The 15,026-nt window shown below is 41.4% G+C and overlaps 1 protein-coding gene across 4 annotated transcripts in view; it reads left to right on the top strand.

The window, feature by feature from the left end:
* Positions 1 to 587: 587 nt before the first annotated feature.
* The window catches only part of LOC112068806 (multivesicular body subunit 12B), a 76,181-nt gene continuing 61,742 nt past the window's right edge, over positions 588 to 15,026 (top strand). The window contains exon 1 of one of the 4 annotated variants that reach the window (XM_024136015.2): positions 588 to 830. Coding sequence is in view for 2 of the 4 variants with exons in the window: in XM_070438306.1 (XP_070294407.1) it covers positions 1,010 to 1,060 (51 nt within the window). In the remaining 2 variants the exon portion in view is untranslated. Of the gene's footprint in view, positions 831 to 866; positions 1,061 to 7,789; positions 7,890 to 8,041; positions 8,121 to 15,026 lie in introns of those variants that run through there. The other 3 variants (XM_070438306.1, XM_024136014.2, XM_024136013.2) reach the window with 3 other exon arrangements.

Genomic DNA, 15,026 nt, shown 5'->3' on the forward strand with positions numbered 1-15,026 from the left:
CCTGTTCACCGGACGTGCTACCTGTCCCAGACCTGCTGTTTTCAACTCTCTAGAGACAGCAGGAGCGGTAGAGATACTCTGAATGATCGGCTATGAAAAGCCAATTGACATTTACTCCTGAGGTGCTGACCTGTTGCACCCTCGACAACTACTGTGATTATTATTWTTTGACCCTGCTGGTCATCTATGAACATTTGAACATCTTGGCCATGTTCTGTTATAATCTCCACCCAGCAGAGCCAGAAGAGCCTGGTTCCTTTCTAGGTTTCTTCCTAGGTTCTGGCCTTTCTAGGGAGTTTTTCCTAGCCACCGTGCTTCTACACCYGCATTGCTTGCTGTTCGGGGTTTTAGGCTGGGTTTCTGTACAGCACTTTGTGACATCAGCTGATGTAAGAAGGGCTTTATAAATACATTTGATTTGATTTGATTTTGAAATTAAAAGGAAAACAATATGACGGTACATTTTTCACCAGAAGCAAAGAATTCATAGCGGGCTCATTTATAGTTCTTAACTACATGCACTGTTGATATGTCCGTCACAAAACAAAACAAACATGAGCAGGGAGGTGGGTATTACCATATCACTTCTGCCTTGGTACACTCCCTCATTCTCTCACTGCAATGTCCACAAATGGCAGCTATTAGAATCCGCTAGCTATAATCTCAGTCACCTAAATGCTCAGTAAATCAACTCGTTGGGGATTAGCTAACATCCCAGAAAGGATGCATTTCTTGCGGCTGTAATTCCGAAAAAGGGGAGAAGAGGAAAAGAAGATAAAGTCTAAACCAAGATTGTTTAAAAAAAAAATCAGAATTGTTGGCCTCACTGGGTAAGAAATCGATTAGTTAGCTTGCAAACTAGCTAGTTAGCTTAGCTACCTAACTAGCTAGCATCTGCTTTCCTCTGTGCGAAGATTGCATCTCGCCCCTGTCGCGTCTCTCTCCGCGGTGGCCTCAAACGAGACCGCGGCTTGTAATATTACTACTAGCCCCTGCTGCTTCTGTGGTCATGAAAAGCTGCTTTTGTCTGAAAAGGAGGGACACTGTGCCGCGAGTAACAGTTAAGTCTATACGAGATTTAACGAGATTATGACATATTTGGAGTAATAGATATGGATTGTATTGTTGTTGCTAATTTGCTTTGCATAATTAACCTGCTAACGTAACTAGCTATTGATGGTGCATGCTAACTAGCAAGAATTCGTTGTCTTTCTTTTGGAGCGAAAGATGGTAACGTTCGTTAGCTTGCTAGCTTTGTTTACTAACTTAATTGACAGTTCTACTGTTACCATAATATGGCAAGCCGTTTTGTTATTTAATCGACTTTAGTTACCTAGTAAAGTTAGAAATATGAATGAAACGTTAGCTTTGTAGCTAGCTAGCATGCCAGAGCACTGGCTGTGTTCGTTAGCTGCCTGCCGATGTTTTGCTAACGTTAGCTATGTGGCAATGTCAAGGACTCACATAATCAGCTTGCTAGCATTCTCTTACCAACGGTAAACCAAAGAGTAACTTAGCTGCTAGTTAGCAGCGTATGTCTTTCTACAGCCGTATATTTACTAACGTTACCTAGCTAATGAACTAACTATTTAGTTGGAGGAAGCTAGCTAGCTAGCTAGGTTTGTAGGTAGGCTAGGTCCCAGTCAACACAGCAGGCCATTTATTTAGCTAGTTTCCTACACAGTGCATTCAGTCATACAACATTTGTTTTTTATCCAAGGAAATTGTGCTGGCTACACCCAATGGAGATATTTACTCTCATGCACACCAAGCAAGGTATTCTGCAATCTTGTGCCTATTTTTTGGCAAGAAAGTGTAAATAGATTAGCTATAATGGTATTCCTTTGCATGACATTCGGTCACTCAGAATATTGTTTAGAGGCCTCGGGTAAAATAGTAAACAGCCAAGAGACGCAGGCATTTACTCTGAGTAACGTGAGTCTACAGCTAAGTATAATTGTAGTTTAGTCTCAAACTCTTWGTATCAGCCACCTAACTTTAAAACAGAAATGCATACTTCTTCCTATCTAGGCCTATTGAATGTGATTGTCACATTTTGTAAACAGTTTTGTAAGCATTAAAATGTAATAGCCAAATTGGAGTCATTAAATTSGCAAAATGCAGGGATAGCTGGTAAATTCGTTTTTGGTCTGGTTTCTGTAGTCAGTGCTTGGTGCTCTGCCAATGCCAAGGCATACAGAAGGCCTAGTTACATACTGTAGGTAGTAGTAAGTTACTGTAACTTTCTTACTATATTAATTTGTTCTGGGATGTTGTTGCTGGATTTGTTCGGCTTGAAAGGTTTGATCGTCCTTTGATCATCTTTACTGGGGTGTGCATGTTAACTTGTCCTACATGAGGTAGGCAAGGCTAAATGCTTGAGAACCACCATCTTTTTACCAAAAGTAATTAAAATCTGATGATGGACCTTGCTAATTTTAGCTGACACTTGTTCAGCAATTCATTGGATTTAGCCTCAGACATGATTCTTACATGAAGAGAGGAAGTTGTGCGTCTGGTCTGTCATTGTCTGGGATTACAAATGGGTCAAATATGAGTTACAAATTGAAAGACTTCAATATACAGATTTGAAACAAAGTAGCCACTAGCTTCAATTAAGATGTGTTGGTAGCCTAGGCCTTTTCGTTTGGAATGCCGAGACATTTTGGTATGTCACCCCTTCCATCTTGCGTGCGGTAGTTTTCTTTATGTTAATTTCAGTAAGATGAGAGAGGAGGGAAGCTAAATGAGGACCTGGTTCTTGAGGAAGTGACCCATGAATTCACATACCTGCTTTGAGCTAAATGAGGACCTGTGTATTTAGGAAGTGACCCATGATTTCAYATACCTGCTTTGAGCTAAATGARGAACTGGTTCTTGAGGAAGTGACCCATGATTTCACGTACCTGCTGTGGGAGCATAACATTTGGGTAGTTTCCTTTTACTACATTTGCTCAAGGAGTTGACTTAACACTTAAATTGTTTGTTTGAGTTTCTCTTCAGAAAAGGGGGCAAGGAAGCCAATTGTTGGGGAAAGTCCTACTGTATTAGGGTATGTAGGCTGTTTTGTTTTCTTCGTGTGAGGACCAAAGTTAGCTTAATGCAAGCTGACTACTTAACTTGCTACCTACTCTGTTTTAACTGTCCTTGCCCTCAAACTAATCAAGGCCTGTTAATGACACATTCCAGGCTCTCTGTCAGTGTGTCTGTGTGTGAGTCAAGTGTGTTCACTTGCTGTTCAGCTCATGTTACTGTAAGCAGAGATACAGCGCCTGGATGGTCTCTGCAATCTTGGCAGTCGTGTTCCTCCCTGTCTCCTTAGCAATGTCTTTTTTCACAAGAGGAATTCAGATAGGACTCTGCTCGGTGTGGGCCTGCTTCGCCCCATTAGCAGCTACGTATGTGAGTGGTATGTACATAGTGAACAACAGTGTAATGTGTGGCGACCCTAGCCGGACCACCCTGCTTGTGCATGTATGGGTGAGTTGTGCATTTGCGCTTCTTGGCTAGCCCAGCGACCCACCTAACCTCTGCTGTTGACATGCTGGATTCCTACATGCTATACCAGGCACTATGCATTTGTTCTCACCGTTTAGGCACATGATTGTGTGTACGACTATGATGTCTGGCTTCTCCTGGTTCTGTGAATGAGTGAGTTAACTGGTTGTACAGTAGGCCTATATATCTGTATCACTGTCAGGTGCCTGACACCAAGWCACTTGTCAGGTTGCTCTGACTCTAGCCTGTCACCATCATCTGCTTCAACTCCAGTGACTTGGGGGGGGGGGGGGTTCTGTCTCCTCCTAAACCTGTGGTATACATTTCACATCAGTCGTTCCCTTTGCCTCAAACTGCTTCTGTTTACCTCACTGAGTTGACACAGCCCCTTTATGTCAGTTGTTTTGGCAAGGGAGCCGGGTAGCCAAGGAGATGCCAGGCGGGAGGGCCTGGTTGCCTAGGTAGCCTCCAGAGTGTTGCCTGCTCTGTGCAAAGCCCAAAGAGTTCAGCTCTCATTAATATGCTGCTATGTTTTGATGTCCCCCCAAGTCTCGATATTCAGCCCACTTAAAAAGAGAGGACAAAGGGGGAAAGCCAACATAAATAAAATCTGTGAGATCCTATTGGGGGGAGAGAAGTAATACCACAGTCATACAGTAGGCTTGTGCATCTGGAAACTGCYTTGATAACTGACATRAAATAAACCTAGCCAAGTRATCACAGTTCTTCTCCCTACATTCTCTTTTCCCWCCGTTACGTTTCTCAGTCAGTTTGGATCTGACCGCTCCCTCTACAGACACCCGTGTGCTGCGCACCCAATCTCCCATTGGGTCTACAGAAATGACGGGATACACAAACAAAACTGTAGACGAGCTACATTTCTACCAAATCACCACAGCTTTAACTGGCTTATAAAAGTAGGGAAATATGTTTTCCAACTAAGAGCTGCAGTTTTGGAATATTTTAGGCTTTTTTTTGCAAACTGCTCTAGTGTGCCATTTTTAGAATAGGTGACAACCCCCGACCCCCTGCCCCTTAACCTAGACAGGTTCCAGACTGAAATCTGCAGCAAAAATGTTTTGAAGGCAAATACTGTTTTCATTTGTCAAGGAGCCTACTTTGTTTCATGTTTTAACAAAAGACTGCCCACCAAGATTAAACTCACAAATCAAACACAGGGCAAAAGACTGCCCACCAAGATTAAACTCACAAATCAAACACAGGACAAAAGACTGCCCACCAAGATTAAACTCACAAATCAAACACAGGGCAAAAGACTGCCCACCAAGATTAAACTTCACAAATCAAACAGGGCAAAAGACTGCCCCAAGATTAACTCACAAATCAAACACAGGGCAAAAGACTGCCCACCAAGATTAAACTCACAAATCAAACACAGGGCAAAACTGCCACCAAGATTAAACTCACAAATCAAACACAGGGCAAAAGACTGCCCACCAAGATTAAACTCAAAATCAAACACAGGGCAAAAGACTGCCCACCAAGATATAAACTCACAAATCAAAACACAGGGCAAAAGACTGCCCACCAAGATTAAACTCACAAATCAAAACCAAGGGCAAAAGACTGCCCACCAAGATTAAACTCACAAATCAAACAAGGGCAAAAGACTGCCCACCAAGATTAAACTCACAAATCAAACACAGGCAAAAGACTGCCCACCAAGATTAAACTCACAAATCAAACACAGGCAAAAGACTGCCCACCAAGATTAAACTCACAAATCAAACACAGGGCAAAAGACTGCCACCAAGATTAAAATCACAATCAAACACAGGGCAAAAGAAACCACCAAATTTGGGTATCTACTGATTTAAAAGGGAAGAATTTTTGCTTTCTAATGCTGTTTTTGTCTCAACTCCCATTTTATGAAGGCTAATAACAACCTGTTGAAAAGCGAGTAAACGGTGCACAGTGATACAGTAATCCCTCGTTTATCGCGGGGGTTACGTTCCGAAAATGACCCGCGATAAGTGAAATCCGCGAATAGAAAACTTTTTTTTTTTTTAACAATTAGCAACTATTACATGTATACAAATACAGTGACTCCCGTGTAGGCCGTTTCGTCGACATTATGGGTTTAGGAAGATGTTCGAAATTACAAAGATAATTTGGCCAACTTAATGTAAATTTGCCAAGCTGTTTTATGTACGTACACATAACTGCACGAGACGACAAAATGATAGCACAATTCGTAGCATGTTTTGATACAAGAAGCGGGAGTGAGTTTTTAGCGAATCAGAATGCAGAGCACAATGCACCAAAAAAAAAAAAAAAAATGCATTATGAAAATCCGCGAAATAGCGAATCCGCGATAAGTGAACCGCGAAGTGGCGAGGGATCACTGTATTGACGAGGAAGACAACACTTGTTTCAGTAGCGCGAGTCGCAGCTCAAATGGCACATACAGTCCTTCATTTAGCAAATTACCTCAACTCACAAAGGCCATTGACAATGGCTGCATATCAACTGCAATGATTTCTGTAATCAGCGTATTTCCCCCCCCAACTGTTAACCACGATGCACACAGAGGACTTTATATCCATGGYTGATAACTAGAAAGATGCATATCCCCTCTTACTAACGTTACAGTGTTGTTACGTTAGGTAGACCTATTTGTTGAMATTTTTTCCCTTTACGATGATGATGATGATCGGAACCTGTTCGCAGGGATTTAAATGAAAAATAAATATTGGGAGCAATGATGTTCCTAACTTAAAGTTATGAAAACCACATGAAATCTAGGAGAAACAGAAAATATATTTTTTAATTGATTGAGATACAGCCTATATGAATTCGATCTAGGCTACTTTTAAAGCACGTGTTGTGCCCCAAAAACGAATATGTAACACTTAAAAAATATTTGTTTACTATAAAAGCCTGCCAACCAAGATTAAACTCACAAAAAATATATTAGTTTACTATAAAAGCTAAAATGTTGATACGAATATCTSTCATTGAAATGTAATTTTAGGTTTCGACATTGTATAAAAGCACTATTCTCCTATTGCGATGCAGGTCAATGAAAATTGAACACTGTCCCTTTTTTAAAAGCGTAACGTTTGAGTGATGACATGCAAGAAATCAGTCATTCATTCATCGCTATGATCATTGATCTCCTGAAGAAKATATCCCCTTTCCYKTCTCTCTGTGCCCCCAGATRTTWRGATAYACTGCTAAAGTTCCCAGGTTGTTAGCTAGCTAGCCAATGAGGTAACGTGACTGAACAAAGTTAAAATAAATGGTTAACAAAGTCGATGCACGAGTAGCYTTCCTTAACTGCATTGTTGGTTGAGGGCTTGTAAGTACGCATTTCACTGTAAGGTCTACTACACCTGTTGGATTCGGCGCATGTGACAAATACAGTTTGATTTTTAGAACGGCCCATAACATTGTTTATGAATGTWAAATGCTTTCCTGGTTATCCGCTACTGCTATAGGAAGATAATGTTACGCAGGTAACATGGGTCAGATCTTTTGAGCTGGTTGGGCTAGAAGCAAGCTGTTTTCGCTGTAGAGTATGGTGTGAACATGGCGCTAACGAATCTGCACTTGCTTGTTTATCTAGGGCGCTCGGAAACAACCGTACAGTGAAGCCTGACACAGAACCCAAACTGACTGCGCGCGTGYGCAACGTGCATACATTTATTTTGTCCCCCCCCCACACCAAACGCGATCACGACACGCAGGTTAAAATATCAAAACAAACTCTGAACCAATTACATTAATTTGTGGACAGGTCGAAAAGCATTAACTTTATGGCAATTTAGCTAGTTAGCTTGCACTTGCTAGCTAATTTGTCCTCCACCACAAAAAAAGAGAGAAGATTAAGCCACCGTGCTTTCTACAGCCGCATTGTTGGTTTCTGTTTCGGGGTTTTTAGGCTGGTTTCTGTAGCACTTTGTGACTCGAGCTGATGTAAGAAGGCTTTATAAATACATTGATTTAGATTTTGATTTTGAAGGAGCAATTAAAGGAAAAAAAACAAATATGACGTAATTTCACGCAAGCAAGCAAAGAAATCATAAGCGGGTCACTTTATAGTTTTCTTAACTACATGCACTGTTGATATGTCCCGTCAAACAAAACAAACATGGCAGGGAGGTGGGTATAACCATATCACTTCTGGCCTTTGGTACCACTCCCTCATTCTCTCACTGCAAATGCCACCAATGGCAGCTATAAATCCGCCTAGCTATAATCTCAGTCACCTAAATGCTCAGTAAATCAACTCGGTGGGGATAGCTAACATCCCAGAAAGGATGCATTTTCTTGGCGGCTGTATTCCCGAAAAAGGGGAGAAGAGGAAAAGAGGATAAAGCTAAACCAAGAGTTTAAAAAAAAAAAATCAGAATTGTTGGCCTCACTGGGTAAGAAATCGATCGTTAGCTTGCAAACTAGCTCGTTAGCTTAGCTACCTAACTAGCTAGCATCTGCTTTCCTCTGTGCGAAGAATTGCATCTCCGCCCCTGTCGCGTCTCTCTCCGCGTGGCCTCAAACGAGACCCGCGGCTTGTAATATACTACTAGCCCCTGCTGCTTCTGTGGTCCATGAAAAGCTGCTTTTGTCTGAAAAGGAGGGACACTGTGCCGCGAGTAACAGTTTAAGATCTATACGAGATTTTAACGAGATTATGAACATATTGGAGTATAGATATAGGATTGGTATTGTGTTGCTAATTTTGCTTTGCATATTTAACCTGCTAACGTAACTAGCTTATTGATGGTGCATGCTAACTAGCAAGAATTCCTTGTCTTTCTTTTTGGAGCGAAAGATTGGTAAACGTTCGTTTAGGCAAATTGCTAGCTTTGTTTTACTACTTAATTGAACAGTTCCTCTGTTTACCATAAATGGCAAGCCGTTTTTGTTATTTAATCGGACTTAAGTTACCTAGTAAAGTTGAAATATGAATTGAAACGTTAGCTTTGTAGCTAGCAGCATGCCAGCACTGGCTGTGTTCGTTAGCTGCCTGCCCCGCCTGTTTTTGCTAACACAGTTAGCTATTGGCAGATGTCAAGGACTCACATAATCAGCTTAGCTAACATTCTCTTACCAAACGGTAAACCAAAGAGTAACTTAGCTGCTAAGTTAGCAGCGTCTGTCTTTCTACAGCCAGTAATATTTACTAACGTTACATAGCTAATGAAACTAACTATTTAGTTGGAGGAAGCTAGCTAGCTAGCTAGGTTTGTAGGTAGGCTAGGTCCAGTCAACACAGCAGGGCGCATTTATTTAGCTACGTTTCCTACACAGTGCATCAGTCATACATTTGTTTTTTATCCAAGGAAATTGTGGCTGGCTACACCAATGGAGATATTTACTCTCCTGCACACCAAAGCAAGTATTTTGCAATTGTGCCTATTTTTGCAAGAAAGTGTAAATAGATTAGCTATAATGGTATTCCTTTGCATGACATTCGGTCACTCAGAAATATGTTTAGAGGCCTCGGGTAAAATAGTAAAAAAGCCAAGAGACGCAGCACTTTACTCTGAGTAACGTGAGTCTACAGCTAAGTATAATTGTAGTTTAGTCTCAAACTCTTGGTATCAGCCCCTACTTTAAAACAGAAATGCATACTTCTTCCTATCTAGGCCTATTGAATGTGATTGTCACATTTTGTAAACAGTTTTGTAAGCATTAAAATGTAATAGCCAAATTGGAGTCATTAAATTGCAAAATGCAGGGATAGCTGGTAAATTCGTTTTTGGTCTGGTTTCTGTAGTCAGTGCTTGGTGCTCTGCCAATGCCAAGGCATACAGAAGGCCTAGTTAACATACTGTAGGTAGTAGTAAAGTTACTGTAACTTTCTTACTATATTAATTTGTTCTGGGATGTGTGTTGCTGGATTTGTTCGGCTTGAAAGGTTTGATCGTCCTTTGATCATCTTTACTGGGGGTGCATGTTAACTTGTCCTAATGAGGTAGGCAAGGCTAAATGCTTGAGAACCACCATCTTTACCAAAGTAATTAAAATCTGATGATGGACCTTGCTAATTTTAGCTGACACTTGTTCAGCAATTCATTGGATTTAGCCTCAGACATGATTCTTACATGAAGAGAGGAAGTTGTGCGTCTGGTCTGTCATTGTCTGGGATACAAATGGGTCAAATATGAGTTACAAAAGAGAAGACTTCAATGATACAGATTTGAAAACAAAGTAGCCACTAGCTTCATTAAGATGTGTTGGTAGCCTAGGCCTTTTCGTTTGGAATGCCGAGACATTTTGGTATGTCCTTCCATCTTGCGTGCGGTAGTTTCTTTATGTTAATTTCAGTAAGATGAGAGAGGAGGGAAGCTAAATGAGGACCTGGTTTTTGAGGAAGTGACCCATGAATTCACATACCTGCTTTGAGCTAAATGAGGACCGTTGTATTTAGGAAGTGACCCCATGATTTCATATACCTGCTTTGAGCTAAATGAGGAACTGGTTCTTGAGGAAGTGACCCATGATTTCCACGTACCTGCTGTGGGAGCATAACATGTGGGTAGTTTCCTTTTACTTACATTTGCTCAAGAGTTGACTTAACACTTAAATTGTTTGTTTGAGTTTCTCTTCAGAAAAGGGGGCAAGGAAGCCAATTGTTTGGGGAAAGTCCACTTGTATTAGGGTATGTAGGGCTGTTTTGTTTTCTTCGTGTGAGGACCAAGTTAGCTTAATGCAAGCTGACTACTTAACTTGCTACCTACTCTGTTTAACTGTCCTTGCCTCAAACTAATCAAGGCCTGTTTAATGACACATTCCAGGCTCTCTGTCAGTGTGTCTGTGTGGTGAGTCAAGTGTGTTCACTTGCTGTTCAGCTCATGTTACTGTAAGCAGAGATACAGCGCCTGATGGTCTCTGCAATTCTTGGCAGTCGTGTTCCTCCCTGTCTCCTTAGCAATGTCTTTTTTCACAAGAGAATTTAGATAGGACTCTGCTCGGTGTGGGCCTGCTTCGCCCATTAGCAGCTACGTATGTGAGTGGTATGTACATAGTGAACCACAGTGTAAATGTGTGGCGACCCTAAGCCGGACCACCCTGCTTGTGCATGTATGGGTGAGTGTGCATTTGCGCTTCTTGGCTGCCCAGCGACCACCTAACCTCTGCTGTTGACATGCGGATTCCTACATGCTATACCAGCACTATGCCATTTGTTCTCACCGTTTAGGCACATGATTGTGTGTACGACTATGATGTCTGCTTCTCCTGGTTCTGTGAATGAGTGAGTTAACTGGTTGTACAGTAGGCCTATATATTGTATCACTGTCAGGTGCCTGACACCAAGCACTTGTCAGGTTGCTCTGACTCTAGCCTGTCACCATCATCTGCTTCAACTCCAGTGACTTGGGGGGGGGGGGGTTCTGTCTCCTCCTAACCTGTGGTATACATTTCACATCAGTCGTTCCCTTTGCCTCAAACTGCTTCTGTTTACCTCACTGAGTTGACACAGCCCCTTTATGTCAGTTGTTTTGGCAAGGGAGCCGGGTAGCCAAGGGAGATGCCAGGGGAGGGGCCTGGTTGCCTAGGTAGCCTCCAGAGTGTTGCCTGCCTCTGTGCAAAGCCCAAGAGGTTCAGCTCTCATTTAATATGCTGCTATGTTTTGATGTCCCCAAGTCTCGATATTCAGCCCACTTAAAAAGAGAGGACAAAGGGGGAAAGCCAACATAAATAAAATCCTTGAGATCCTATTGGGGGGAGAGAAGTATCCACAGTCATACAGTAGGCTTGTGCATCTGGAAACTGCCTTGATAACTGACATAAAATAAACCTAGCCAAGTAATCACAGTTCTTCTCCCTACATTCTCTTTTCCACCGTTACGTTTCTCAGTCAGTTTGGATCTGACCGCTCCTCTACAGACACCCGTGTGCTGCGCACCAATCTCCCATTGGGTCTACAGAAATGACGGGATACACAAACAAAACTGTAGACGAGCTACATTTCTACAATCACCACAGCTTTTAACTGGCTTATAAAAGTAGGGAAATATGTTTTCCAACTAAGAGCTGCAGTTTTGGAATATTTTAGGCTTTTTTTGCAAACTGCTCTAGTGTGCCATTTTTAGAATAGGTGACAACCCCGACCCCCTGCCCCTTAACCTAGACAGGTTCCAGACTGAAATTGCAGCAAAAATGTTTTGAAGGCAAATACTGTTTTCATTTGTCAAGGAGCCTACTTTGTTTCATGTTTAACAAAAGACTGCCCACCAAGATTAAACTCACAAATCAAAACACAGGCAAAGAGACTGGCCCAAGATTAAACTCACAATCAAACACAGACAAAGACTGCCCACCAAGATTAAACTCACAAATCAAACACAGGGCAAAAGACTGCCCACCAAGATTAAACTCACAAATCAAACACAGGGCAAAAAGACTGCCACCAAGATTAAACTCACAAATCAAACACAGGGCAAAAGACTGCCCACCAAGATTAACTCACAAATCAAACACAGGGCAAAAGACTGCCCCAAGATTACTCACAAATCAAACACGGCAAAGACTCCCACAAATTAAACTCACAAACAAACACAGGGCAAAGACTGCCCACAAGATTAAACTCACAAAAACACAGGCAAAAGACTGCCCACCAAGATTAAACTCAAAATCAAATCACAGGCAAAAGACTGCCCACCAAGATAACTCACAAATCAAACACAGGGCAAAGACTGCCCACCAGATTAAACTCACAAATCAAACAAGGGCAAGACTGCCCACCAAGATTAAACTCACAAATCAAAACAGGGCAAAAGACTGCCCACCAAGATTAAACTCACAAATCAAACACAGGCAAAAGACTGCCCACAAGATTAAACTCACAAATCAAACACAGGCAAAAGACTGCCCACCAAGATTAAACTCACAAATCAAACACAGGCAAAAGACTGCCACCAAGATTAAAATCACAATCAACACAGGGCAAAAAACCACCAAATTGGGTATCTACTGATTTTAAAAGGGAAGAATTTTGCTTTCTAATGCTGTTTTTGTCTCAACTCCCATTTATGAAGGCTATAAAACCTGTTGAAAAGGAGTAAACGTGCACAGTGATACCAGTAACCTCGTTTATCGCGGGTTAGTTCCGAAAATGACGCGCGATAAGTGAAATCGCGAATAGAAAATTTTTTTTTTTACAATTAGCAACTAATTACATGTTACAAATACAGTGCTCGTGTAGGCCGTTTCGTCGACATTAGGTTTAGGAAATGTTCGAAATTACAAAGTTAATTTGGCACTTAAGTAAATTGCCAACTTTTTATGTACGTACACATAACTGCACGAGACGAAAAATGATAGCACAATCGTAGCATTTTTGATACAAGAAGCGATGAGTTTAGCGAATCAGATGCAGACACAATGCACCAAAAAAAAAAAAAAATGCATTATGAAATCCGCGATTAATAGCGAATCCGCGATAAGAACCGCGAAAGTGCGAGGGATCACTGTATTGACGAGGAAGACAACACTTTGTTTACAGCTAGGCGCGAGTCGCAGCTCAAATTGGCCACATTACAGTCCTTCATTTAGCAAATTACCTCAACCTCACAAAGCCATTGACAATGGCTGCATATCAACTGCAATGATTTCGTAATCAGCGTATTTCCCCCCCCAACTGTTAAACCACGATGCACACAGAGGACTTTATATCCATGGTTGATAACTAGAAAGATGCATATCCCTCTTACTAACGTTAGCAGTTGTGTTACGTTAGGTAGACCTATTTGTTGAAATTTTTTCCCTTTACGATGATGATGATGATCGGAACCTGTTCGCAGGGATTAAATGAAAATAAATATTGGGAGCAATGATGTCCTAACTTAAGTTATGAAAACCACATGAAATCTAGGAGAAACAGAAAATATATTTTTTAATTGATTGAGATACAGCCTTATGAATTCGATCTAGGCTACTTTTAAAGCACGTGTTGTGCCCCAAAACGAATATGTAACACTTAAAAAATATAGTTTACTATAAAGCCTGCCAACCAAGATTAAACTCACAAAAAATATATTAGTTACTATAAAAGCTAAAATGTTGATACGAATATCTGTCATTGAAATGTAATTTTAGGTTTCGACATTGTATAAAAGCACTATTCTCCTATTGCGATGAGTCATGAAAATTGAACACTGTCCCTTTTTTAAAAGCGTAACGTTGAGTGATGACATGCAAGAAATCAGTCATTCATTCATCGCTATGCATTGATCTCCTGAAGAAGATATCCCCTTTCCCGTCTCTCTGTGCCCCCAGATGTTTGGATACACTGCTAAAGTTCCCAGGTTGTTAGCTAGCTAGCCAATGAGGTAACGTGATGAACAAAGTTAAAATAAATGGTTAACAAAGTCGATGCACGAGTAGCTTTCCTTAACTGCATTGTTGGTTGAGGGCTTGTAAGTACGCATTTCACTGTAAGGTCTACTACACCTGTTGGATTCGGCGCATGTGACAAATACAGTTTGATTTTTAGAACGGCCCATAACATTGTTTATGAATGTAAAATGCTTTCCTGGTTATCCGCTACTGCTATAGGAAGATAATGTTACGCAGGTAACATGGGTCAGATCTTTTGAGCTGGTTGGGCTAGAAGCAAGCTGTTTTCGCTGAGAGTATGGTGTGAACATGGCGCTAACGAATCTGCACTTGCTTGTTTATCTAGGGCGCTCGGAAACAACCGTACAGTGAAGCCTGACACAGAACCCAAACTGACTGCGCGCGTGGCAACGTGCATACATTTATTTTGCCCCCCCACACCAAAACGCGCATCCCGACACGCAGGTTAAAATATCAAAACAAAACTCTGAACCAATTACTTAATTTGTGGCCAGGTCGAAAAGCATTAACTTTATGGCAATTTAGCTAGTTAGCTTGCACTTGCTAGCTAATTTGTCCTGGGATATAAACATTGAGTTGTTATTTTACCTGAAATGCACAAGGTCCTCTACTCCGACAATTAATCCACACAAAAACGGTCACCCGAATCGTTTCTAGTCATCTCACCTCCTTCTAGGCTTTTTCTTCCCTTGACTTTATATTGGCGATTTGCACAACTTTCATAAATTAGGTGCATTACCGCCACCGACCTCGTTCGTCTTTCAGTCACCCACTGGGTATAACCAATGAGAGATGGCACGTGACCGCTTCATAAACCAATGAGAGATGGGAGAGGCAGGACTTGCAATCGCGATCTGTGTCAGAAATAGAACTGACTTCTATTTTAGCCCTTGGCAACGCAGACGCTTGTTGGCGCGCGCAAAGCAGTGTCGGTGCAATAATTGAATAATATAGATTTCTACATTTATTTAGCAACGCGCACACGACGCGAGCGGTGTAGTCAGCCTGTTATGCACGTTTACATCGTGACGTATTTCATTACGTACAGGGTAAAAAAAAATATAATATATATTTTATGTTTTTTCCCGCTACTGAACAGACAAGTGTAGTGTTTGTAATGCAAGATGGAGGAGAGACTGTGTCTCGTCAAAGAACATTTATTTTGGAAGTTTGCAAATTACCTTTTCATTCACGACAGA

This window comes from Salvelinus sp. IW2-2015, unplaced genomic scaffold, assembly GCF_002910315.2.
Source record: "Salvelinus sp. IW2-2015 unplaced genomic scaffold, ASM291031v2 Un_scaffold741, whole genome shotgun sequence".
Classification (NCBI taxonomy): domain Eukaryota; kingdom Metazoa; phylum Chordata; class Actinopteri; order Salmoniformes; family Salmonidae; genus Salvelinus; species Salvelinus sp. IW2-2015.